This window comes from Cervus elaphus, chromosome 13, assembly GCF_910594005.1.
Source record: "Cervus elaphus chromosome 13, mCerEla1.1, whole genome shotgun sequence".
Classification (NCBI taxonomy): domain Eukaryota; kingdom Metazoa; phylum Chordata; class Mammalia; order Artiodactyla; family Cervidae; genus Cervus; species Cervus elaphus.
Window position 1 is genome coordinate 30,512,954 of NC_057827.1, and position 25,505 is coordinate 30,538,458.

At 42.5% G+C, this 25,505-nt stretch overlaps 1 protein-coding gene across 1 annotated transcript in view; it reads right to left on the reverse strand.

Annotated features, from left to right (window-relative positions):
• The window catches only part of TMC3 (transmembrane channel like 3), a 51,028-nt gene extending 40,867 nt beyond the window's left edge, over positions 1 to 10,161 (reverse strand). The window contains exons 1-3 of the mRNA XM_043921931.1: positions 10,073 to 10,161; positions 8,040 to 8,186; positions 2,584 to 2,659 (exon numbers count right to left, since the gene is read on the reverse strand). Of these exons, the coding sequence (XP_043777866.1) occupies positions 2,584 to 2,659; positions 8,040 to 8,186; positions 10,073 to 10,161 (312 nt within the window). The remainder of the gene's footprint in view (positions 1 to 2,583; positions 2,660 to 8,039; positions 8,187 to 10,072) is intronic.
• Between the last annotated feature and the right edge of the window lie 15,344 nt (positions 10,162 to 25,505).

The following is a 25,505-nucleotide window of genomic DNA, read 5'->3' on the forward strand; positions in this document are numbered from 1 at the left end:
CAGAGTACATCATGCGAAATGCTGGGTTGGATGAAGCACAAGCTGGAATCAAGAAATATCAATAACCTCTATGCAGATGACACCACCCTTATGGCAGAAAGCAAAGAACTAAAGAGCCTCTTGATGAAAGTGAAAGAAGAGAGTGAAAAAGTTGGCTTCAAACTCAACATTCAGAAAACTAAGATCATGGCATCCGGTCCCATCATTTCATGGCAAATAGATGGGGAAACAGTGGAAATGGTGAGAGGCTTTATTTTTTTAGCTCCAAAATGGCTGCAGATGGTGACTGCAGCCATGAAATTAAAAGATGCTTGCTCCTTGGAAGAAAAGCTGTGAAGAACCTAGACAACATATTAAAAAGCAGAGTCATTACTTTGCCAACAAAGATCTGTCTACTCAAAGCTATGGTTTTTTCAGTGGTCATATATGGATGTGAGAGTTGGACTATAAAGAAAGGTGAGTGCCAAAGAATTGATGCCTTTGAACTGTGGTGTTGGAGAAGATTCTTGAGAGTCCCTTGGACTGCAAGGAGATCAAACCAGTCAATCCCAAAGGAAATCAGTCCTGAATATTCATTGGAAGGACTGATGAAGCTGAAACTCCACTACTTGGGCCACCTGATGTGAAGAACTGACTCATTGGAAAAGACCCTGATGCTGGGAAAGATTGTAGGCAGGAGGAGAAAGGGACGACAGAGGATGAGATAGTTGGATGGCATCACCGACTTGATGGGCATGAGTTTGAGCAAGCTCTGGGAGTTGGTGATGGACAGGGAGGCCTGGCGTGCTGCAGTCCATGGGGTTGCAAAGAGTCGGACACAACTAAGCAACTGAACTGAAGTCAGAAAGAGAAAAACAAATATCATATACTAATGCATATGTGTGGAATCTAGAAAAATGGTACAGATGAACCTATTTCCTGGGCAGAAATATAGACATACTTATAGAGAAGGGACATGTGGACATGGTGGGGGGAGATGGGTGGGACAAACTGGGAGACTGGGATTGATACATGTATATACTACCATGCATAAAATAGATAGCTAGTGAGAAGATGTTGTATATAGCACAGGGAGTTCAACCTGGTGCTCTTTAATGACCTAGAGAGGAGGGATGAGGGTGGGTGGGAGAGGATATATGAATATATATCATTGATTCACTTTCTTGTACAGCAGAAATTAACACAACATTGTAAAGCAATTATATTCCAATAAAAAAAACACAATCATTGATCACTATCATACGAGACATAAGAATAAATAGTCAACCCCGAAAAAGAAAAAAGGGTAGAGGAATGATGTTATGAATGAGGAGGGGAAGAACCAAAGTGTCAGAATGAAAAAATCTGCTGTCTTCATAGTGGATGGTAAATGCTTTGGAGAAACAATTGATTAATATTTATCAAGAACCAAAAAACATGGATCATCTTTTTTTCTACAGAGGTCATAGTTTTGACATGTATCCTAGAAAAAGACTTTTAAAAGACTGGAAAAGCCATCTGCACAAAGACAATCTTTGAAGGTCTGTTAACACTAATGAAAAATTAGAAGCTATTTAAATATCACCAGCAGGCAAGTAACTAATTAAATTAACATCCATCTTCCTGATGGAATATTACAGAGTCATAGAAAACAATAAGTATAAAAACATGGTGAAAAATAAACATAGAAACATGGAGAAAAATCCTTGTTATGGTGTTAAGTGAAAAAAAGCAAGACAAAAATATTTATATACTGTAATTACTCTGAGGCTTCCCTCGTGGCTCAGATGGTAAAGAATTCACCTGTCAATGCAGGAACCGTGGGTTCAACCCCTGAGTGGGGAAGATCCCCCGGAGAAGGAAATGGCAACCCACTCCAATATTCTTGCCTGGGAAATTCCATGGACAGAGGAGCCTGGTGGCTACAGTCCATGGGGTTGCAAAGTGTTGGACACGAGTTAGTGACTAAACAACAACAACATAATTAGTCTGATGTGAAAACTATATATCCAATGACTGAAATGTGAAGTTTAAAGAAAGATACTAGCAAAGCAGTAAAAGTTATTCTTTTCTACTTCATCCCCCACCAAAAGATACTATGGAAAGTAGAGGATTATAGTGGAAGAAATATTTTTTTGTTGTTGCTTTTGAAGCATTTATGAAAATTATTGGAATGTCTTTATTAATAGATACTTTCAATGTATACCAAAGTTCAACTGCAAGTAACTGGATGGGAAAAGTAACAAGCAATAATATAGCACTGTATTATAAAATGAGTGTTGGAATATGCCTCATTAGTGAAGAAAACCCACACACAAAAGTGGACTTCACTTGGGAAAGAGGCCAGATCATTCTTCCAAGGGAAGATCTCCTTTTGCTGATGAGTTGGGCTTCCTTGGGAGCGCACAATTTGTTAAGTGACATCATCAGGACTTAAAATGCAAGTTTTGGGAAACTTGGACCTTCGAGCTCACCATACTGTTCAACAACTATTAATGACGGACGTTTATAACACTTGTAGTACAGCAAGTTCAAGGTTAAGTACAACTGCCTGGGCTAGGGGACCAGAGGAAGGGTGGGCACCTGCTTGTGTGCGCTCTTTACCTCTGCACCGGCCGCTTGGTAGCCTCGAGTCCTGGTCAACCGCCCTTCAAACTTCAGCACAATGTCCTTCGCTCGCCTGAGAGAGGAAATAAAACATGGTGGTGAGCACAAGTTTATCACCCTGGTCATCCTGGCAACACATGTAAATGTGCAGTAGGAATAGATAGCCAAACTGTGGAGAAGAGATGCACTTATGCAAACCTTGCATTTCCTAACTTTTGATAACCAGTTGTTGTTCAGTCTCCAAGTTGTGTTTGACTCTTCGAGACCCCAAGGACTGCAGCACGCCAGGCTCCCCTGGACTCCACTATCTCCCAGAGTCCCTCAAACTCAGGTCCATTGAGTCGGTGATGCCATCAAACCAACTCATCCTCTGCCACCCCCTTTTCCTCCTGCCCTCAATCTTTCCAGTCAATCCTAGATCAAACCAGTCAATCCTAAAAGAAATTGGAAAGGCTGAAGCTGAAGCTCCAATACTTTGGCCACCTGGTGAGAAGAGATGACTCACTGGAAAAGACCCTGTTGCTGGGAAAGACTGAAGGCGAAAGGAGAAGAGGGCAGCAGAGGATAAGATGGTTAGATGGCATCACCAATTCAATGGACATAAATTTGAGCAAACTCTAGGAGATAGCGGAGGACAGAAGAGCCTGGTATGCTGCAGTCCGTGAGTCACGTCAAACACGACTTGGTGACTGAATAACAACAGCAGAGACAACGGCCTATATCAGTGAAATAATAATTCATTTCATTTCATTCACTCATTATAAAATTTTAGGTCAAGTTTTTCTTTTCTGATTGGGATATAGGTGCTTTATGATGTTGTGTTAATTTCTGCTATTTGATGAAGTGAATCAACTGTATGTATACATATATCCCTTCCCTCTTGTCCCTCCCTCCCCACCCCCATCTGACCCCTCTAGGTCATCACAGAGCCCCCAGCTCAGCTCTGTGTTACAGCAGTGGAGCTTCCCACTGGATTTGACACATGGTAGTGTGTATATGTCAGTGCTATTCTCCCAATTCATTCATTACATTTTTCCATGAAAGCAACTTTCTGTACACCTTTTTGGGTCAAGTACAGTGGAACACAGAGGTGCATAAAATACAGTTGTTCCCTTGGAATAACCCACTAGCTAATAAGGATGACAGAGACCTCAAGCAACCATGGGAGAGGGTGGGTGTGTAAGGACTGAGTAGGGGGCCGAGGCAGCAGTGAGCCAGGCTGGGACCTGGGACCCTTTCCTATAGTGTGCGCACCTGGACACACCTCCCAGGCAACAAAATACAAAGAAACTATAAAGGACTAAAAATAGCTGCTTGCATGCACAGTTGGGGCAAATTATGGACAATAAGATACAAAGAGACCAAAACCCCAACTGTCACTTCTGAAGAGTCAGGAACAAAAACAGGGTACTGTGCATGCCCCCTGCACACGCACCACCTCAGGTGGGCAGACACCTAAGCCACCCCTCCGGCCTGACCCCTGAACACACCCTACCCTCACTGCATAAAAGGGGCAAACTTGTACCCTCCCCCGCTTCAACGAGTTGGCAAACAAGGGAATCTGTTGTCTGTTCTTGTTCTCCCCTGCTGCAGCAGGGACCCCAATAAAGCCTCACCTGAATTTCTTGTCTGGCCTCTGTTTAATTTCGGTTGATTAAGGAGGCCAACACCCAGTTGTGGATGTGGCTAGTGATAGAAGCAAGGTCCGATGCTGTAAAGAGCAATATTACATAGGAACCTGGAATGTCAGGTCCATGAATCAAGGCAAATTGGAAGTGATCAAACAGGAGATGCCAAGAGTGAATGTCAACATTTTAGGAATCAGCAAACTAAAATGGACTAGAATGGGTGAATTTAACTCAGATGACCATTATATCTACTACTGTGGTCAAGAATCCCTTAGAAGAAATGGAGTAGCCATCATAGTCAACAAGAGTCTGAAATGCAGTACTTGGATGCAATCTCAAAACTGACAGAATGATCTCTGTTTGTTTCCAAGGCAAACCATTCACTGTGAAGACCTACAAGACCTTTTAGAACTAACATCCAAAAAAGATGTCATTTTCATTATAGGGGACTGGAATGCAAAAGTAGGAAGTCAAGAAACACTTGGAGTAACAGGCAAATTTGGCCTTGGAGTACAGAATGAAGCAGGGCAACGGTTAATAGAGTTTTGCCAAGAGAACACACTGGTCATAGCAAACACCCTCTTCCAACAACACAAGAGAAGACTCTACACATGGACATCACCAAAATCAGATTGATTATATTTTTTGCAGCCAAAGATGGAGAAGCTCTATACAGTCAGCAAAAACAAGACTGGGAGCTGACTGTGGCTCAGATCATGAACTCTTTATTGCCAAATTCAGACTTAAGTTGAAGAAAGTAGGGAAAACCACTAGACCATTCAGGTATGACCTAAATCAAATCCTTTACAATTATGCAGTGGAAGTGAGAAATAGATTTAAGGGACTAGATCTGATAGACAGAGTGCCTGATGAACTATGGACAGACATTCATGACACTGTACAGGAGACAGGGATTGAGACCATCCCCAAGAAAAAGAAATGTAGAAAAGCAAAATGGCTGTCTGAGGAGGCCTTACAAATAGCTGTGAAAAGAAGGGAAGTGAAAAACAAAGGAGAAAAGCAAAGACATAAGCATCTGAATGCAGAGTTCCAAAGAATAGCAAGGAGAGATAAGAAAGCCTTCCTCAGCGATCAATGCAAAGAAATAGAGGAAAACAATAGAATGGGAAAGACTAGAGATCTCTTCAAGAAAATTAGAGATACCAAGGGAACATTTCACGCAAAGATGAAAGACCGGCTTGGTAAAGGACAGAAATGGTATGGACCTAACAGAAGCAGAAGATATTAAGAAGAGGTGGCAAGAATACACAGAAGAACTGTACAAAAAAGATCTTCATGACCCAGATAATCACAATGGTGTGATCCCTCACCTAGAGCCAGACATCCCAGAATATGAAGTCAAGTGGGCTTTAGGAAGCATCACTATGAACAAAGCTAGTGGAGGTGATGGAATTCCAGTTGAGCTATTTCAAATCCTGAAAGATGATGCTGTGAAAGTGCTGCACGCAATATGCCAGCAAATTTGGAAAACTCAGTAGTGGCCACAGGACTGGAAAAGGTCAGTTTTCATTCCAATCCCTAAGAAAGGCAGTGCCAAAGAATGTTTAAGTTACTGCACAATTGCACCCATCTCACTCACTAGCCGAGTAATGCTCAAAATTCTCCAAGCCAGGCTTCAACAGTACATGAACCGTGAAATTCCAAATGTTCAAGCTGGATTTAGAAAAGGCAGAGGAAGTAGAGATCCAATTGCTAATATCCATTGGATCATCGAAAAAGCAAGAGAGTTCCAGAAAAACATCTATTTCTGCTTTATTGACTATGCCAAAGCCTTTGACTGTGTGGATCACAATAAACTGTGGAAAATTCTGAAAGAGATGGGAATACCAGACCACCTGACCTGCCTCTTGAGAAATCTGTATGTAGGTCAGGAAGCAACAGTTAGAACTGGACATGGAACAACAGACTGGTTCCAAATAGGAAAAGGAGTACGTCAAGGCTGTATATTGTCACCCTGCTTATTTAACTTATATGCAGAGTACATCATGAGAAACACTGGCTGAATGAAGCACAAGTTGGAATCAAGATTGCCAGGAGAAATATCAATAACCTCAGATATACAAATGACACCACCCTTATGGCAGAAAGTGAAGAAGAACCAAAGAGCCTCTTGATGAAAGTGAAAGAGGAGAATGAAAAAGTTGACTTAAATCTCAACATTTAGAAAACTAAGATCATGGCATCTGGTCTCATCCCTTCATGGCAAATAGATGTGGAAATGGTGGCAGACTTTATTTTGGGGGGCTCCAAAGTCACTGCAGATGGTGACTGAAGCCATGAAATTAAAAGATGCTTACTCCTTGGAAGGAAAGTTATGACCAACCTAGATAGCATATTTAAAAACAGAGACATTACATTAGCTGTCTAGTCAAGGCTATGGTTTTTCCAGTAGTAATGTATGGATGTGAGAGTTGGATTATAAAGAAATCTGGGTGCCAAAGAATTGATGCTTTTGAACTGTGGTGTTGGAGAAGACTCTTGAGAGTCCCTTGGACTATAAGGAGATCCATCCAGTCCATCCTAAACATCAGTCCTGAGTGTTCATTGGAGGGACTGATGTTGAAGCTGAAACTCCAATACTTTGGCCACCTGATGCGAAGAGCTGACTCATTGGAAAAGACCCTGATACTGGAAAAGATTGAAGGCAGGAGAAGGGAATGACAGAGGATTAGATGGCTGGATGGCATCACTGACTCAATGGACATGAATTTGGGTAAATTTCTGGGAGTTGGTGATGGACAGGGAGGCCTGGCATTTCACAGTCCATGGAGTCACAAACAGTCGCACATGACTGAGAGACTGAACTGAATTGAACTGAACTGAACTGAAGGATGCCAAGGACCCTTCAGTAACAGCAGTGGGGACAGCTCCTAACCCAGGCCCCATCACAGACCAGCCTCTCTACAGGTAACAGATACATGCTCTGTCCTCCCAGACAGGTGGCTGTAGGTCCAGACCCAAGGCTGGAGTTCCCTGCTTTCTCTGCCTCAGCAACACTCTCTTGAGCCCGGAGCAGTCAGGGTTCATTGGTCTCTCTGCCTTCCACAGACCTGGTGAGTCTCCGCACGTCCAATTATTGGACCATTGCTCCAGTAGTTTCTCAAGGTGACTGGGAGGAGACAGGTGACGGAGGATGACAAATGCAGGTCTTGAAGGACGAGCTATTCTCCGAGAGCTTGATGGCTGGCCTGGGCCTCCCTGGTATCGGAGTCTCAGAGCCCTGGCTACACTTGTGTAGAAAGGCCTGGTTCATTCCTTGAATCCTGACTGAAAAGTTATCATTTGCTTTGCTCTGCCTGCTGGTTAAAAAAACTCACTCTCTTACAGTTCATATAATTATTAATCATCAGAGTTTCTGTATGCTTTTCAAAATTCTGATAGAATACATGGCTTAGATTTTTTTTTTTTGATGTGGACCATTTTTAAAGACTTTATTATTATGTTTCAATATTGCTTCTGTTTTATGTTTTGGGTTTTTGGTGTTTTTTGTTTTTTTGGCCCTGAGGCAGTGGGATCTTCACTCCTTGACCAGGAAAGGAACCCACAGCCTCTGCATTGTAAGGCAAAGTCCCAACCACTGGACCACCAGTGAAGTCCCTACATGACTTTTTGTGTGTTTTTGAAATAGAGTTGATTTCTGGAGAAGGCCTTGGCAACCCTCTCCAGTATTCTTGCCTGGAGAATCCCATGGACAGAGGAGCCTGGCAGGCTACAGTCCTTGGGGTCACAAAGAGTCAAACAGGGCTGAAACAGATTATGACACCTACACTTGCAATAACCAATTGGTGCTGTCGGGGCCCTTACCTCAGCGCCCTCAGCTTCTGCCCCATGGTCCAGGGTCGACAGCGAATGTTTGCCATGAGATCTTTCTGGAACTGTATGTTCTGGAAGATTTGTTCTGGATCTTGGCTGTCCCCCGTTTCATCAGCAGTAAAGCTGTCCTCCAAGTTGCTGAATGGATCAGAGCATTAAGGAGGAAATCAGATTAGTAGAATTACTTCCAGCCAAGATCTTACCCTGGGTAAGTTCAGCCTCTTGCTCTCTGGGGGTCATTTGTATGAAGCTGGTGTGTGTGGAAGAAGAGAGGGATCTGGGGCATTGGAGAGAGAATCCAGTAGTGTTAGCAGCCACTGGAACACATTCACTGGGTTCTATAACTTTGATGGGTCAGTAAAAGACAAACCTTCGAAGGATAAAAGATGCTATCAGAAGCTGTCGTAAAAGGAACCAAGAGAGTACTTAGGTAGGATTCCTGAAGAGCAGCATCTTTGGTGGCAAAACAATTTCTTTTACAGGCTAACTGAAATAATCAGCTTAATTTTAAAGAAAGGACTCCTCCTGCCCCCTAACTCTGGATGTAAAATAAATAAAAACCAAACTATCTCAGCTAGAGAGCCCCCCCACTCCGCACTCCTGCTTGGATTCATTTGAAATCTGAGATAAGGATGGGAAACAGGCAGCTGTTTCTATGAACAAATTAGCTAAACAAATTTTCACAGGCAAATATTTCAGCGTATTAGTTACTCTCTAAGGAGAACAACTTTCCAGTGTGTAGCAACATTTATTCCCAGTGAAAATGAATACACTAATTCTAATGCAAATTTTTTTCCGTAATGTTACATATTATTTCTTATCTATTGGAATATAATTGCTTTACAATGTTGTGTTAGTTTTGTAACTGGGAAAGGTTAATTTTGAATTTATGTTGGAACTGCTTCTGTGACTTTAACCCTTTTTTGTTATTAAACATACATAATGGCCTGCCTGAGCCGCCCACCTGTGAAGGATTGCAAGGAAATGAAACTAACACATCCCCCTGCCTGAGGCTTGTCATTCTAGGGGATATTTGTAAGGATTGAAGTCTTTTTACTTTTGCTTCCTCACTTCCTCCCATCTCTGATCGAGGAAAGGACCTGGCAACCCAGCCCTAACAGGATGGTTATTTTGAGGCGCTAGCCTGCCGTCTTCTCCGACAGCCGGCTCCCCAATTAAAATCTGTTCCTTGCCTCAAACCCTCCTCTCTCAGATTCATTGGTCTGTCGTTTGGCAAGCAGAGTCAGCTTGGACTCCCTAACAGTTTCTGCTGTACAACGAAGTGAATCAGCTTAAAGTATAACATATATCCCCTCTCCTTGGACCATTCCCCGCCCCCAGCCCGTCCATCCTTCTAGATCATCGTAGAGCACCTGAGCTGAGCTTCCTGTGCTTAATTCAAAGCTTAATTCAAAAGGTCATATGTACCCTAAAGCAACTTTTCAGGAGGGGATAGAGTATTGTGCTATGGCTATTTCTTCAAGGAAGCACTTAAAGGTAAGGGGAAATAATTCCTTTGTTTTTTCTAATTCAGATTGTTTTCACTTACTCCAAGGAGAATTTTCTCCAGCTTCTCCGAATTTATGGAGGTTTTAATATACCTTTGTAAATGTTTAACAAATTCAAGTAACACTCCCCCACTTCTAACTAGTCTATATTCTAACAGAAACCTCATTTATTATGACAGATGTATCACCTGCTCTCTCTTGATATTGCTGATGGAGTAAAGAGAAGAGAAAACAGATAAAGGACGTCTGTGGGTTTGGCCAGCAATAAAGGCAGGTTGGGGTGTAAGCTTTTTGATGCTGATCAGAAGCAGGTAGACACTACCCTCTGTGCACGTGGCTGAGGTTGTCTTCCTTGATGGATAAGGACCTGGATAAAGGAGTTTCTGAGCTTATTCTGAAGGAGAACCCAGGAAGATGGGCACTTGGTCCTCTGGAAAGATGCAAGCAAGGGGGACCCAGGCTTTTCCTCCTCACACACCTGCCTTAACTGCCCGGTGGATGGGCGGGACGGCTCACCTGAGCAGCAGGGACTCCTGATAGAAGTAGTGCTGGTTGGCGTTTCTCCGAATGCTTCTAAAATGCTGGGATGCCTTCGGTGGTTTCATGGGAGCCAGCTGGCGGCCAGGGATCAGGAGGGGTGGGCAGGGCGCTGAGAAGCAGGCAGGCAGGAGTCTGCTGTGTGAGTTGCTCTGCCCTCCAGTTCTCAGGACCAGGTCTGTGCGTCTGCAGTGATGCTCTGAGCAGAGAAGCCAGGAAGCCACTCATGCATATGCATGTTAAGGTGGCTGTAGCAGCAGAGATTGGCTGGAGTTGAGACAGCGAAAGGCAAGAGGCTTGGCCAAGTGATCTAAGACCACTTGGTGCTGCCCAAATAATCACATGGGTGACCCCTTGTGCCAGGGAGGGCTCTGCTGTTTGCAAAGCACTTTATATCTGTTACCATGACTGGTGTTCAGAAAATATTTAGGGAGGATGCAAGGCATAGCTTGTTTGTTTGGTTTTTTAATTATCAAGAAATACTTTAGAGACAGTAAGAATCTTGTCCGTGTCCGTGTAATAGGGAAGAATAAATCTGACTCCCTATTAAATCTGTTTCTTTTATTTTAACCTTTGTATTCTACTGTGTTAAGAATGTCACCTATAGCTTGAAATACACAGGAGGGCCCATTCTTAAGGCCCTGATCTTTAAGGGTGTAACACTTTTCCATTCCTATAGAGATGAAAAGTTGCAGAACAGAAAACACTTTGTCTTGTTGGAGATCTATAGGAATACTTGATCTGTCTGGACAGCTATGGGAACAAAGGACTCCTACACCAAGACTTTGAACAATCAACCATGCCTCCTCCCCTGTTGTGTGCACTGTCACTTCAGTCGCCTGTGATTCTTTGTGACCCCATGGATGGTAGCCTGCCAGGCTTCTCTGTCTATGGGATTCTCCAGGAAAGAATACTGGAGTGGGTTGCCATGCCCTCCTCCAAGGGATCTTCCCCCCAGAGATTGAACCCCCAGAGAACACTTATCATAAGAGAAGTATCTCTTATGTCTCCTGCATTGACAGGCGGGTTCTTTACCACTAGCTCTATTTTACCATGATAGCATACCATCATGATTTTCTGGGTCATGAAGATCTTTTCTAATTACCCCTCTTTACCACTACCAATATTCTCAGCTTTATTTTTCTGTTTTGAAAAAAGTCAAGCCTACGGAAATGTTGATAGAACAATACAAAGCATACAAGTACTGTATACGCATAATCTAGACCCACCAATTGCTAACATTTTGTCACATTTGCTTTAATTTGTATCTATACATTTCCACCGTACACCATTTAAAAGTAACTAGAGGGGACTTCCCTGGTGGCCCAGTGGTTAAGACTCCATGCTTCCAAAGCAGGGAATGCAGGTTTGATCCCAGGTCAGGAAACCAGATCCCACATGCCATGCGGTGCAGTAAAAAAAAAAAAGTTAACTATCAAAAAAGTGGGCTTCCCAGGTGGTGCTAGTGGTAGAGAACCTGCCTACCACTGCAGGAGACATAAGAGATGCAGGTTCAAACCTTGGGTGGGGAAGATCCCCTGAAGAAGGAAATAGCAACCCACTCCAGTATTCTTGCCTGGAGAATCCCATAGACAGAGCAGCCTGCTGGGCTACAGTTCATAGTGTCGCATAGAGTTGGACATGACTGAAGTGACTTTGCACGATTGCACATCAAGAATGTAGCTTAGAGAAGGTAAGAAACTTGCCCCTGTTCATGTAATAGGGAAGAATAAATCTAACTCCTTATTAGATTTGTTTCTTTCACTTTAACTTTTGAATTCATCCTTAAGTCCAGGACTTTCCAATAGTTTCACCACATAAACCTCCATTAAAAAAAAAATTGACCCAAGAAATTATTTGCTTGCAGTAATGTTGGTTGAACTGAACTAGAAAAGGCTCTTTCTGTTGAAGACTCTGCACTGTCAGTACACTAGAGACACCACAAAGAGGTGAGTCTTGGAACCGGCCAAGCACTAGACAACCGGGCAGAAAGGAAATCTGTTAGCAACTCCAGGCCTGGGGCTTAGGAGGGGGACTGCATTCATGCATTCTTTTGTTCTTCTATTCATTTATTAGCAAGTCATTAGATTCCTCTTCCTGTCTGTCATGCATGGGTCTGACAAGCAAAGCCAGAACCCTAGCCTGGGACCTTGGGGTTCAGGGGCTGCTGCAGACAGGAGTTTAGATCCTGGGGCTCAGGGTATGGGAATGAAATAGAGGCCTGGACACCAGAGCTGGCCCTCACTCAAGATGGACTTGAGGCGTTGTGACATCTGGTCACCTGTCTGTTAATCTGCCTGAGGTCATTTGACCTGATAATCCATCTAGTAATATTAGATAAAATTTGTGTTTATCAAATGGACAAAATGGCATATATAATAGAATTGCTTCTATTGGTTGGTTTGTGTGCTTGTTATTTTTTTAGGAAATGGCAATCCATTCCACTATTCTTGCCTGGGAAATCCCATGGACAGAAGAACCTCACCAGCTACAGTCCAAAGAGTCGCAAAGAGTCAAACACAACTGAGCGACTATATATATATATATTTGTGTTTTTAGAGGGGTGAAATTGAAAGTGTTAGTCACTGAATCGTGTCCAACTCTGCGACCCCATGGATTGTAGCCCACCAGGTTCCTCTGTCATTTAGAGAGATAGGAAAAGGTACTGATAGCAAATTTTAAAGGATTCTACAGAGATTTATTAAAACAAATTATGCTGTGTTTTTTGAATATTGGTAGAATGAGCTTTAATGTGCTCTGATGTGTGTGTGGTCTTTTTATGGTTTCCTTCTCCTGATTTTTAAAGTTCTTTTTGAGTCCACCGGGCAGTCATTGTGGCGATGAGCACCAGGTGAAGGGATCATTGCCACTCCTTAGCCCCAGCACAAGGGACTCAGATTCACACACACCCTGCTCCCGTCCCGCCTAGCTCCTCTCTGGGCCCCCAGCTCTTCTGGGCTCCCCCGGGTTGGTTAGAAAGAGGAAATGCAGGCAGGAGATGCTAATTTCTGAGTGCCAGGGATACATGACTGGGCTTGCATCTGACTTCCTCTGACAATCTGATTAGCGGCTTTAGATGTGCTGGATGGTTTTAAGTTAAGCCAGCATGTGTATCTAGATAAATGACTAAAAATCCTTCCAATGCTAATAGTGGAAACACTTTAAAAAATCAGAAAGGATCCAATGTCAAGATGCACTAAAACCATTATTTTCTAAATCAACTGCTTACAAATTCTGGGTGGTGTGAGAAGGAGGAAGATAAACAAGATTGGAAAGGAGAGAAAAATCACGTGGAGGTCTATTTGTATAACATACAAATCTCTTTCAGTTGGAAAAGAAATAAAAATTTGTTATAAATCCCAGGAGGTTTTAACAGAAATCATGAGGCGGCTTAGTTTACAGGCAAAATAACATTGATTCCCTTCATCATCTACAAAAGGCATTCCCCACTTGCTGCTAAGTGAATACTAATACCCCTAAGGTACTATCTGAGTCCCATCAGCGATGCCAAGCTCCCCTTTCTAAGTTATCAAGTGTTTAGCTCTGGATTTTACAAGAGAGACGTTTCCATTTCTGAGATATATTTACGTGCCTGTTATATTGTCTGAGTGACACTAAAAGCTTTTATTTGAAGTTTAGAATTACAATTTGGGTCCAAAAAACGTTATTTAGGGGAGCCGTTCAAGAATTGTTTCCAGTTTTCAAAATAACAAGGGAATTTGTTGAGACATGAGAGCAAATTACTGTTGTTGATTTCCTCCTGAAGTCATCTCCTACAGATTGAAGTTGAAACTGAGCAGACACTGAGATTTCCCTGAGGGAGATTGTGAAACTTTGTTACTCATTTAGTTATGAGAGGTTGACCACAGGGCAGGAGGGTGGGGTTGTCCTCTGCTACACTTGCCCCTGCCGTAAGTGAAGACAGATTATCACCACCCCAACAGAATCCTGTGGAAGAAGGCAGTGACTGTTAGAGGGGTTGCAACTGGGATACGAAAATAGAAATCTCCTGTCCTGCTCTGCAGTTGTGCTTTCTCAAAAAAAAAAAAAAAGAAATTCTTTTTCATAGATGATTATATCTAAACCCATAAACTGCTCTAAGGGGACTTCCCTGGTGATCCCAGTGGTAAAGAATCTGCTTCCCAATGCAGGGATGCAGGTCTGATCCTTGGTCGGTGAACTAAGATCTCAAGTGCCATGGGGCAAACAAGTCGGCAGGTCACAGCTAGAGAAGCTCGTGCATCACAACTAGAGAAGCCTGAAACAGAGACCCAGCACAGCCTAAATAAATACATATTTTTTAAAAGTAATAAAATTAAATTAAAGAAATAAAAGCCAAGTGAGAATTGTAACTAGATTATTGATGACCCACTATGGGTTAGTAGTTTATGATGTATCCTTAAAAAGCTCATTGAAATATGGGTTATGTGACTGATACTTGCTTCTACCATGGTTAAAGCTTTCTCTTATTTTGACAACCCCTGACCTTAACCTTTCACTCAAGGCTACCAAAGGGCTTGGATTACCCTCATCCTATTTCTTGACATTCTGCAAGTCTGGTTTTTATTTTTGTCATGTTAATTTCCACTCACATTTTTTTTTAACCCTTTTGGCCTTTCTTTATAACTATCTTTTCTTATTACTTCAATTTTGCATCTATTGTTTCGGAAAGAACACTTTGATTTTATTTCGTTGAGAGAAGTCAGTATGGGCTAAGAATTACATTTTGTTTTCTGTAGTCAGTCTCCAAAAATATGCTTTTTCTCTACCTCTTGCATGTTTCATGTTCATTTCCTTTTTTAACGTTATGGGATTTTTAGTTAATTCTTTCTCTGTCCTTGCTCCTTGAATATCCAGTGTTCTTGTTGTTTGGTATTTGTTCCCCAATAATGTTCTTTAATTTTTCTCACTGCTTCAAGGATGCTGTTAGATATAATCTCTCAGCTTGTCACTGGAGGAGACTGCTGGGTGATGACTTTGTGGGGTGAGGCAGTGGTTCAGTTCGATGTCATTCGGTTGTGTCCAACTCTTTGTAACCCCGTGGACTGCAGCACACCAAGCCTCTCTGTCATCACCAACTCCCGTAGTTTACTCGAACTCATGGTCATTGAGTCGGTGATGCCATCTAACTATCTCATCCTCTGTCGTCCCCTTCTCCTCCCACCTTCATTCTTTCCCAGCATCAGGGTCTTTTCAAATGATTCAGTTCTTCACATCAGGTGGCCAGAGTGTTGGAGTTTCAGCTTCAACATCAGTCCTTCCAATGGATATTCAGGACTGAATTCTTTTAGGATGGACTGGTTCTATCTCCTTGCAGCCCAAGGGACTCTCAAGAGTCTTTTCCAACACCACAGTTCAAAAGCATCAATTCTTCGGCACTCAGCTTTCTTTATAGTCCAACTCTCACATCCATACATGACTAGTGGAGAAACCATTGCCTTGACTAGATGGACCTTTGTTGACAAAGTAATGCCTCTGCTTTTTAATATGCTGTCTAGGTTGGTCGTAACTTTTCTTCCAAGGAGTAAGCATCTTTTAATTTCATGGCTTAAATCACCATCTGCAGTGATTTTGGAGCCTCCCCCCCCCCCCCCACAAAAAAAACCTCTCACTGTTTCCCCATCTATTTGCCATGAAGTGATGGGACCAGATGCCATAATCTTAGTTTTCTGAATGTTGAGTTTGAAGCCAACTTTTTCACTCTCTTCTTTCACTTTCATCAAGAGGCTCTTTAGTTCTTCTTTACTTTCTGCCATAAGAGTGGTGTCATCTGTATATCTGAGGTTATTGATATTTCTCCCAGCAATCTTGTTTCCAGCTTGTACTTCCTCCAGCCCAGCATTTCTCATGATGTACTTTGCATATAAGTTAAATAAGCAGGGTGACAATATGCATCCTTGACGTACTCCTTTCCCTATTTGGAGCCAGTCTGTTGTTTCATGTCTAGTTCTAACAGTCACTTCTTGATCTGCATGCATTTCTCAAGAGGCGGGTCAGGTGGTCTGGTATTCCCACCTCTTGAAGAATTTTACAGTTTTTTGTGTCCACATAGTCAAAGGTTTTAGCATAGGCAATAAAGCAGAACTAGATGTTTTTCTGGAACTCTCTCACTTTTTCCATAATCCAACGGATGTTGGCAATTCGATATCTGGTTCCTCTGCCTTTCTAAAACCAGCTTGGACATCTGGAAGTTCACGGTTCACATACTGTTGAAACCTGGCTTGGAGAATTTTGAGCATTACTTTGCTAGCATGTGAGATGAGTGCAATTGTGCGGTAGTTTGAGCATTCTTTGGCATTGCTTTTCTTTGGGATTGGAATGAAAACTGACCTTTTCCAGTCCTGTGGCCACTGCTGAGTTTTCCAAATTTGCTGGCATATTGAGCTCAACACTTTCACAGCATCATCTTTTAGGCTTTGAAATAGCTTAACTGGAATTCCATCACCTCCACTAGCTTTGTTCATAGTGATGCTTCCTAACGTCCACTTGACTTTGCATTCCAAGATATCTGGCTCTAGGTGAGTGAGCATACCATCATGATTTTCTGGGTCATGAAGATCTTTTCTGTTTAGCTCTTCTGTGTCTTCTTGCCATCTCTTCTTAATCTCTTCTGCTTCTGTTAGGTCCATACCATTTCTGTCCTTTTTGAGCCCATCTTTGCATGAAATGTTCCCTTGGTATCTCTAATTTTCTCTAATTTGAAGAGATCTCTAGTCCTTCCCATTCTATTGTTTTCCTCTATTTCTTTGCACTGATCAGTAAGGAAGGCTTTCTTATCTCTCCTTGCTTTTCTTTGGAACTCTGCATTCAAGTGGGCATATCTTTCCTTTTCTCCTTTGCTTTTCACATCTCTTCTTTTCACAGCTATTTGTAAGAGGCAATGGAAGGGGAGGGAAACTAGGAGCATTGTCAGCCACAAATTGGCACTTGCCATGGGCACTTGCTGTCTACTTCCACAAGGATTAAATCAAGTTCTGCTGCAGCTGCTGATCTTCAACACCCCCTGAAAGGAGCTCAGGGTGGAGAGCAGAAATCAGGCACTCTGTGCTCTGGAACAACTGGTTGAACAGGTCTTCAGATAGTTAGATATTCTCAGGAACTGATTTTATGAGCCCAATTCTTGCATCTCCTCATAGCTAGAAAAGCACTAAAATCTTTCATGGTGATGATTTTTTCTCATGATTAGCAGAAGCTTCATGAGACCAGCAGAAACTTTCTACCAAAAAAAATATGCTTGCTTGCATGTATTCCCACTTCACCGAAATCACATCTCTACTGTCTTTTCCCCCCTGCCTCTTTGGAGCAGTTTCTCAGAGATATCTGAGGTGCTGTCTCCCAGGCTGCAGTCCTCATTTTGCCCCCAAATAAAACTTAACTTGCAACTCTCACATTGTGCATTTTTTTAGTTGACAATATCCTGGAAAGAAGAACTGGGGATTTGTTCTGTTAACTCCTCCCTTCTTGCACTCGTGGGTAGTTCTCTCCTTCCGTTCTTTGTTCACATGTCCTCTTCCTCAGATACCTATGTGGCTTTGTCTGTCTCCTTTCCTTCTCTGTTAGGAAATTTTCCACAGCAGGAAGATCTCATCACTGTGGAGAGAGTTCTAATCTGTGCAAAATACCCACGCTGGAGACTTCCTATTCAGAATGGCCACTCTTGCTTGGATCACCTCTGTCTCGATAATGTAATTATGAGTATTCATAGTATTTGTCACTGTAACCAGTTCAAGTGTGCAGTTCAGTGGTATTAAGAATATTCACACTGCTGTGCAACCATCATTCCCATCCATTTCCAGAATTCTCTTCAGGGTGCAAAACGAAAACTCTGTACCCATTAAGCAGTCACTCCCCCCACCTGCCCTTCTCTCAGCCCCTGGCAGCCATCATTCTGCTTTCTGTCTCAGTGCATTTGACCACCATGCTAGGTACCTCATGGACTCCCCTGGTAAAGAGCTCAGATGGTAAAGAGTCGGCCTATGATTCAGGAGACCCAGGTTCAATCCCTCTGTCGGGAAGATCCCCTGGAGAAGGGGATGACTACCCACTCCAGTATTCTTGCCTGGAGAATCCCATGGATGAGGGAGCCTGATGTCCACGCCGCAGAGTCAGACACGAATGAGCCGCTAATACTCACTTTCACACATGTATCGGTTTAGGTGATTCATTTGCTGTACAGCAGAAGCTAACACAACATTGTAAAACAACTGTGCTCCAATAAAACTTAATTTTTAAAAGTGTGAAGAAGACAAAAATAAAAACAAACAAAAAACAGAGAGCACCTATTGAGCTCACTGGGGCCCTGAGAGCATCACCTACCTGTGACCTCACAGGACAGTGGTTTTAACACAGCTGAGAAAGAGAGCCTTCTGTTCCTCCTTGTTGGTTTAACCATATGATACATGATCCTGTAAACAAATTAATTTCCCTGGGGACTTTTGAAAGCATCCTAACCATATTATCATTTTTCTGCATAAAGGAAGCTTAGCAAGAAAACAATTATGGATTGGACTTGAAATGATCTCCAAATGGCCATCAAATAGAGAAGGCAGTCCACAGACATGCAGGAGGAGGGGGCGAAAAGGTTTTTTCTTGTTAAATCCAGATTTGTTTATTCTGAAAACTCAGTTGATCCTTTTCTATTCTTTTTCCCTTTGGGCAGAAATTCTTTGGCATCGTCATTAAAAAAAAAAATTTTTTTTTGTTCCTCTGCAACTGTCCACTGCTTTTCTACTCTGTCCCCTCCACTCCAACATAATGTCAAGGCCAAGGTAGAATTCTCAAATTTGGCCTGTTCTGGGATGAGCTGACCTGGCTGGGGCAGGGAGGAAGAGCAGACCAGCCAGGATGTCAGCTGTAAACCAGCCCCTTGGTTCCTGTGTTTGCTCATCAGGCATTTGCTGAATGTCTGCTCTGTGCCTGCTTTGTGCTTCGTCCACACTTCCTTAGGGACGAAATGGAAAACAAGACACCAGCCTCTCTTTAAAGCAACTTGATGCTTCATAGAATGAGCCCGTGGGAATTTGCTGCATGATGCAGGGAGCTCAAACCCAGTGCTCTGTGACAACCTAGAGGGGTGGGATGGGGTGAGAGGTGGGAGGGAGGTTGAAGAGAGAGGAGACATGTGTATACCTGTGGCTGATTCACGTTGATGGATGGCAGAAATGAAACCAGTATTGTAAGGCAATTGTCCTCTGCAGCGGAAGCACAGTTTCTTAACCACTGGACCACCAGGGAAGTTCTTAAGCAGCCTTTTCAAATGTCATTTCTTCCTTTGATTTTTATATTTCTTATGTGCAAACCACATGTTCACTGACATGGAATAAAAAATAATGATAAAGTTAACTTTCTCTAAGTACCTCCTGTGTACCATTTACACACACACCTATTAACTATAATAGCATCTCTCATATAACTCTGATAATAAGGGCAGTTATGAGGCAATAAGTAAGGGTCAACCACGACTCACCCATATCTGTTTTTCTGTCCTTCAGGGACACACAGAAAGACTATATTTCCCAGAACTTTTGTGATTAGTCCAGGTCATGTGGGCTTCCCAAGTGGCTCAGAGATAAAGAATCCTCCTGCCAATGCAAGAGACATGGTTCAATCCCTGGGTCAGGAAGATCCCCTGGAGAAGGAAATGGCAACCTGCTCCTGTATTCTTGCCAGGGAAATGCCATGGACAGAAGAGCCTGGTGGTCTACAGTCCATGGGGTCGCAGAGTTGGACACAACTGAGCAGCTGAGCAGCAACAACAAAGCTGGGTCTTGGTTGCGGCATGCAGGGTCTTTGATCTTTGCTGTGATATGTGGGATCTACTTTCCTGACTAGGGATTGAACCTAGGCCCCCTGCATTGGGAGCTCGGAATATTAGCCACTGGACCACAAGGGAATTCCTCCAGATACTAGTTTTGATTGTGTTGAGCACAGCCTCCTTAATGATGACTCTCACAGAGCTGAGACTTAAGGTATAATATCTACTATGTAATCACAACGTAGTCTTTATTGATATGATGGATGATCTGTTTTGTAATAAAAATCTCTTGAAGAATATTGGCTCAAGGAAGGACAATCACTGAGAGAACTGCTGCCCTGTTTCATACCTTTGTGTAAGTCCTTGAAGCGGACCCTTCTGGTTCTTTCTAATTTCAACAGCCAGCCTAAACCTTTCAGTGTCATTCTCACATATTCTGACCTCTGTTCTTTCCTGTTGCTTGATGATCTTCCTATAAATTGTATAGGAAATGAAGCAAACGCAATTACAGTGTCCGCCAGCCCTGATGCAGATAAATAGGAGGAAGTCTAGCCAAGTGTCTTCCCAAGGCAGTCCTCAGGGTCTGCTACTCAGAACAGAAAGAAGTTGGCTATCAGTCTCAGAACTGCCTTGTTCCAAAGATATCATTAGCTCCTGGAGACCAGGGATCACGGGAAAGCCATTTCAAATGAACATAAGAGGTCAACACAAACAAAGCGTCTTTAGGAAAAAACCTATAAATTTGCATTAGAATTCTGACTTCCTGGTGAATGAATAATCTGTTGCCTCTTCAGGCCACAGCCAACCTTCCATTATAACCTCCCTCATCTCCGAGTCCGCCTGCCAAAGCAGGAGACAGGGGTTCGATCCCTGGGATTGATACACAATCGAAGTATTGTGTATCGGGTGGCAGCAATCGAAGATTCCCAGGAGGAGGGAATGGCAAACCACTCCAGTATTCTTGCCTGGGAAATTCCACGGACAGAGGAGCCTGGCGGGCTACAGTCCATGGGGTCACAAAGAGTCAGACACAACTGAACAACTGAGCACACACACGTGCACGCATGCTAAAGAGACGACTTAGGAAGGGGGCTGGTCCTGGAAGAAAGACCAACTGTGATTAAGTGGGTTAAGAGTTTGAGCCAGGTGATATCAGCGAGAAAATCTCTCCTTCCTGTCTGCTGAAAACTGACTCGTGACTTCTCCATGACCTCTCCATTTTATAGATGGGACCAGAGACTGGACTAGAAATTAATTAAGGTATTTCATTCTGAAATAGTAAGTACAGAAATTCCAGGCGCTGGGATGCATTCCAGGACCAGGATAGAGTCTCCATCTTGTGGCTAAATTCAGCTCTGCAATCACCTTCAGTACTGAACATCTTGCAAACTTAGAGGAGCAGCTAGGTGGTCAATGCCTTCCATGAGAAGCATAAACAAGGCGTGTCAGCTTCGATCCAACAGGAGAAGCTTCGTTCAGCCATTCAGGACAGAATTCCAACTTGTACAGTGAACTGTGCAAAGACAGCTGTTCATTCTTTTACTCACGAGAGGGCCTACTATGTGCGGGGAAGTGAGGATACACTGGTGAACACGGCACAGCCCCTGCCCCCAGTGATATCACAGTCTAGTGGGGCAGGTGCACAGACAGGGAAGTCTAGGGGATTCGACACTATGGAGGTAGGGTGTGCTGGGGAGATTCTGGGGTACCTGGGGACACCAGCAGGTATTCTAGAACAGGAGAAACCTGAGCTGACCCCTCAGGGAGGTGTAGGAGTTAACCAGGAAAATGCATCAGGATGCAGGAGAGAGTGGTTGGTCATCACACATGAGGTAAGAGTGGGGAGGATTTAATTTAATTTGTTTATTTCATTTATTTCATTTCACGTATTTTATTTTTTATTTATTCCATTTCATTTTTATTCTATTTTCTTATTTTATTTCATTTATTTTATTCTATTTTATTTCTCTATTTCATTCATGTTTATTTCATTTATTCTATTCTATTCTATTCATTTATTCTATTCTATTTCATTTCATTTACTTTATTTTATTTCTTTTTATTTTATTTTATGCCACACCTTGATGCATGCAGGATCTTAGTTCCCTAACCAGGGATGGAACCCTGAGGCGGAAGCACAGAATTTTAACCACTGGACCATCAGGGAAATCCCTGCGTAGAATTTTAAAAAGGAACAAAATCTTTGACCACAATGTAAATGCCTACCAGGAGCTTAGGTTTTTGTCCTGAGGGTCGACATTTAAATTGTATGCATTTAGAAAGAACACCTGGTGTCTCAGGAAATGGATCCAGAGAGCAAGCGAAGCTGAAGAGTTAACAGTGGTCCAACTAAGAGAGCAGCAGGAAGGATGGAGAGAAGGATACAGAAGTGGGTTAGATCTGGGCTCTGACAGGTCCTCGGCGCTCTTACAATAGTGGTAGCCAATGTGGGATAACAATTTTAAAAGTGATGGGAATTGAAATGGTTTGAGAAACTCAAAGGTCAGGAGGATGGCTGGGTGGTTCTTGTGTGGGGTGGCAGCATCTAAGCTGCTAAACTGTGTATCAAAGTTGCATTAGTTTTCTGTTCTATATAATAAACTACTACAAATCTACTGGATTAAAATAACACCTTTCTCTTTGTAATCTCATAATTTCCATAGGTCAGAAGTCTGGGCATTCTGAATTCAACTGAGTTTCTTGTTCAGTGCATCACAAGACTGGAATCAAGTGTCAGTTGGTGCTGTGTTCTCATTGGCATTTGGGGTCCTCTTCAAAGCTCATGTGGTTGTTGGTAGAATTTAGTTCCCTGCCGTTGTAGGAAAGAAGCCCTCCACTCCTCTGGTCCCCAGGTTTGTGGCCCTGTCTGTAAGCTGTTCACATCAGAGCTGCTTATTTCTTCTGGGTCAGTGTTGTGGGGGGACCCCTCCTTTCTGTCTAATAAGATGGAGTTTCATGTAATATGATGTTGTCATCTTCTTTGCTGTAGGACCTAGCATAATCAAGACTTCTCTAATGGCTCAGCAGTAAAGAATCTGTCTGCAATGCAGGAGATATGGGTTCAATCCCTGAGTCAGGGAGATCTCCTGGAAGAGGAAGTGGCAACCCACTCCAGTATTCTTGCCTGGGAAATCCCATGACAGAGGAGACTGGTGGGCTACAGTCCATGGGGTTGCAAAGAGTCAGACATAACTGAGCGACTGACACCATGTGTGAAGGCCCAAGCTCACTCAGCTGTGTACCACTATCACCACTCCACCTCTGGGAGATGTGAACTCAGCTCTGTAACTCTTTAAAGACTCTAAAATATCACGATGGTATCTGAATTGCAGGAAAAGTTACATAACTACTGAGCTGTGCGTCCCAAAAAGAGAAACCACTGCAACTAGAAACCTGTAAACCGCAACTAGAGAGTAGTCCCAGTTGCCGAAATCGGAGAAAACCTCTGCACCGCAATGAAGATCCAATGCAACCAAAAATAAACAATAAAATTAGTACATTATAAAATTAGCAAAAACGATAGGCAAAGGTATACAAGGCAAATTGAAGCAAAACCAAACAGGAGTTGCAGTCCCAAGACCAGAAAACATTCCATGAGAGGGAGAAGTACATGTTTCAACTCTGAAGTGTGCACGGTTAATGCAGGAACCTTCACACCTCTCCAGTGGGGCTGCCAGAGTCCCAACATCTGTTTCAGGAAGAACGCTGTTTACTTTCAGCTGTGAGGAGCGTAGATCTCATGAAGGGATAAATCACTATTCTCTGTGATATACAGTTTTAGAAAGAAAGCACATCATTGAAGCTGGTGATAGAAGACAAGAAAAAGAATCTCAAGAAAGTGTTAACATGGAACGGGCCTGGGAATAGGGCTGAACCAGTTGGTTTTTACCTTTCTTAGGAGATAAAAGTTTTAAATTTTATTAAATTGTGACTAGATGATTGCCTGGAAGATGGAAGTAAAACTAAGATATTAAGACTAATAGAAAACAGACTTGTGCAAGGACAGCGAGGTAAAGGATGCTTTTCTGGAATATGGCAAACAGGAGTTAAATAATATACGGTGTGGATAGAGCATAAGTTATTTCACCCATATATTACTTCTACCATTTAATTTTTTTTTTTTTTTTTTTGCTGTTATAAACATTCTACTGAGTACATTCTTATGGCTAAAGTTAAATGTTACACATGTTCATGATTATTTCCTAAAGATAAATTCCTAAAGGTGGGGTAGCTAATTCAACAGAATACTTAATTTTTTAGCTTTTATTTAAATATATATATTTTTCAGAATGCACATTTTAAAGAGATTTGGTATTGAATTACAAATTGTTCTCTAGAAAGTCTGAAGCAGTTTACTTCTCAGTAAGCATGTTACAAGAGTGAACATTTATTTCCCGAATATCAGGCAACTATTTTAATCTTGGACCATTTGTTATGTGAAAATGCAATTGTGGTGTGGTTTAAGTTTGTATTTGTTTAGTAATAGGTAAATGAAACATATAATCTCTTAAATATTCATTAGCCAATTACGTTTCTTCATTTTGTATCTCGTTTTATTATTGGGGCAATTTTTAATATATTTTTATTTTTAAAATATTTATATTTATTTATTTATTTGACTACATCGGCTCTTAGTTGTGGCATGTGGGATCTAGTTTCCTGACCAGGGATCAAGCCCAGGCCCCTCTGCATTGGGAGCTCAGAGTCTTAGCTACTGGACCACCAGTGAAGTCTTGGGGTAATTCTTTTTCAAATTGATTCCTACTTGATTGACTGTCTTTGGCAAAATGTAACTGTTAATGCTTAGCTGTCCAGGCTTCACTGTCCTTCATTGTCTCCTCTAGTTTGCTCAGACTCATGTCCATTGAGTTGATGATGCCATCCAACTATCTCATCCTCTGCGTTCCCCTTCTCCTCCTGCCTTCACTTTCCCAGCAATCTTTCCCTGCCTTCAATTTTTCCCAGCATCAAACCCAGGTCTCCTGTGTTGCAGGCAGATTCTTTACCATCTAATGGGGAAGACCATTATAAGACTAATAATCACTAATGTGGGCTTCTTAGGTGGCGATAATGGTAAAGAATCTGCCTGCCAATGCAGGAGACGCAAGAGACAAGGGTTGGATCCCTGGGTCAGGAAGATCCCCTGGAGAAAGGAAAGGCAATCCACTCCAGTATTTTTGCCTGGAGAATTCCATGGACAGAGGAGCCTGGTGGGCTACAGTCCATGAGGTTGCAAAGAGTCAGACATGACTACTATAATAAGAATGCTGTCTTGTTTCAGAAGTTAACTTGTGTGTTACGTTAATGTGAATTTAAGAAAAAGGAAGCAAACGTTCTGTGCATCTTGTTTTTCACTCACCCCCTATCTTGTTGCCTCTTCAATGAGCAGTCCGTTGGAGGCCATACTTTCCATCTCATCCATATCTGGGGATTTCGGCTTCCTTCTGTGTATGTCTAGATGTTCTTTCTTGTGCACCTGTGATGGAGTTCTCCATACTAATCCTGAATCCTGCCTGTTGGTACAATGTCCCCAGCTGGATTGTGAAGCATGAAGATACTTCTCCTCGGGCAGGATCAGATCTTGTGCCCCGTCCAGCATCCATCACATTAAGTCCCCTGGGTTGACTTCACTAGAACTGCAATGGGTGTCATTTCCAA